We start from the raw sequence: 2,512 nt of genomic DNA, 5'->3' as shown, positions 1-2,512 counted from the left end.
TACCACTAGATGTCTTTATATCTCGCGCCAGGTCCAGTTTGTCCAAACAGAATTCCCATTCGCTCGATCTCCTTCTTCGACGAACACCACTCCACCATCGGATTCATCTCCTTCATTGGTCACTCTGCTCCACTCCCTTATCCGGTCTCTCCCTGTCAATCTGATCCCTAACTCTCCGTCATCCTCCACATTCACGCCGCCGATATTGTCCTCTCAGGTACGCGTCTTTTCTCTTCTTTCTCCATCACCACCAATTTCTGTTGAGCCCACTACTCATACTGAAAATGGGTCGCGACCCACGGCCCAACAACACACACACACACTATTGACCCAGCCCATCAACACCACCTCAATGTTCAAATACCAAATATTCCTATACAGCCTCACCCTCCAGCCCAAATTGATGCCACTCCTCCAAATCAGCCCAACAAAACGCCCGTACCATCACTGTCCTCTTTACTGTCACCCGATGGCTGTACTTTGTCTTCTACGTCGTCACCATCTTTGCCAGCAACCTCTCAGGCTCCATCCTCCTCTTCGTCATCCTCCATATCTTCCTCTCCGTCTATCACTCATGCTTCGTCGCAATCGCACTCTTTGCAATCTCACAACTTGCCAGCTCCACCGCCACTTACCAATCATCACTCTATGAAGACACGTTCAAAATTGGGGATTCGACAACCAAATAAAAAGTATGGATTGGTGGCTCGCCTTGCTCTTTCACAACCGTGAACCGCTCTTCAAGCTCTTCAGGATGAACGTTGGCGTCCCGCAGTCACAGCTGAGATCAATGCTCAACTTCGTAATCGGACTTGGGATTTGGTTCCTCGACCTTCCCGTCTTGTCACAATCGTGGGTTGTCATTGGATTTTCACTACCAAATACAACACTGATGGAACTGTAAGACGTTACAAGGCACGTCTTGTGGCAAAAGGGTACAATCAACGATCGGGAATTGATTATGACAAAACTTTCGATCATGTGGTGAAGTCAACAACTATTCGTGTGGTCCTCGGTGTAGTTGTTGCTCGCGATTGGCCGATCCGTCAGCTCGATGTGAACAATGCCTTCCTTCAGGGGACTTTAACAAAGGAGGTGTATATGTCTCAAGCACCAGGATTTGTTGACGCGGACCGGCTTGACTATGTATGTAAACTAAACAAGGCGATTTATGGTTTAAAGTAGGGGCCAAGGGCCTGGTACATGGAGTTGAAGACATATTTGCTAACAACTGGATTTATCAACTCGGTAGCAGAGACCTCCCTCTTCATTCTTCGTTGTGTCTCTTCCGTTGTTTACCTGCTTATCTATGTTGACGATATACTGGTCACTGGCAATGATACAGCTCTTCTTCGTAGTACTCTCATAAGTTTGGATGATCGTTTTTCGGTTAAGGATCATGAAGACCTCGCATATTTCCTTGGTATTGAAGCTATTCGCAACTCCACTGGTTTGTATCTCACTCAACGGAAGTATATATTGGATCTATTGACGAAGACAAACATGCTACATGCGAAACCGGTGTAAACTCCGATGGCCACTACACCAAGTCTCACGATTTACTCTTGTTCTCCGCTTCCTGATCCGATGGAATATAGGAGTGTTGTTGGTAGCCTCCAATATTTAGCCTTCACACAGCCAGACATTTCCTCTCGCAGTACATGCATCATCCCACAGACTTACACTGGCAAGCTGTTAAGCGAGTGCTTCGCTACTTATGTGGTACACCCTATCATGGCATTCTCCTCAAGCGTCAACCACCCCTAACGCTTCATGCTTACTCCGATGCCGATTTGGGTGGTGGCAAGGTTGATATGGTCTCTACAAATGCTTACATTGTATACCTTGGTTCAAATCCGATCTCTTGGTCATCTAAGAAACAGAAGGGGGTTGCGTGATCATCAATGGAAGCTGAGTACAGGGCTGTGGCCAATGTTTCCTCCGAGCTCCTATCGGTTTGTTCTTTATTAACTGATCTGGGAATCACATTGCCAGCTGCTCCAACGGTCTATTGTGACAATGTAGGTGCAACATATCTATGTGCAAACCCAGTTTTTCACTCCCGTATGAAATACATTGTGATCGACTATCATTTCATCCGCCAATAGGTTCAGAATGGTTCTCTGCATGTGGTTCACGTCTCGACTAAAGATCAACTTGTCGATGCACTTACTAAGCCTCTCTCTATGGTTGCCTTCCTCAACTGCTCTTCCAAGATTGGAGTTACGCAAAGCCCCTCCATCTTGAGGGGGCATATTAAGGAGTAATTTATGGGATATGATTTGATTACAATCTATTGATTAGAATCTCTAATTATGTAAACTGTATATTCTCTATAACTCTCCTAGACTACCCTAGTTTCTCTGCACTCTTGTATATATACTGTTTCTCTGTGAATGAATAATATCATCGAATCATATCACTTTATTAAGTTTTTGGGTTATTTATTTAATTTTTTTCTTTTTATTTTGTTTTAACTTTTTTGGCATTTAATGTCGTCTAATGTTCAATA

At 44.5% G+C, this 2,512-nt stretch overlaps 1 protein-coding gene across 1 annotated transcript; it reads left to right on the top strand.

Annotated features, from left to right (window-relative positions):
• Window positions 1,204-1,898, top strand: LOC109130633 (uncharacterized mitochondrial protein AtMg00810-like). Its single transcript, XM_019240476.1, has 2 exons — window positions 1,204-1,472; window positions 1,628-1,898. The coding sequence occupies exons 1-2, from the start codon at window positions 1,204-1,206 to the stop codon at window positions 1,896-1,898; spliced, it is 540 nt and encodes a 179-aa protein (XP_019096021.1).

This window comes from Camelina sativa, chromosome 3, assembly GCF_000633955.1.
Source record: "Camelina sativa cultivar DH55 chromosome 3, Cs, whole genome shotgun sequence".
Classification (NCBI taxonomy): Eukaryota; Viridiplantae; Streptophyta; class Magnoliopsida; order Brassicales; family Brassicaceae; genus Camelina; species Camelina sativa.
The sequence above is the reverse complement of the archived record's forward strand: the minus strand, read 5'-3'. Positions and strand labels throughout refer to the sequence as shown.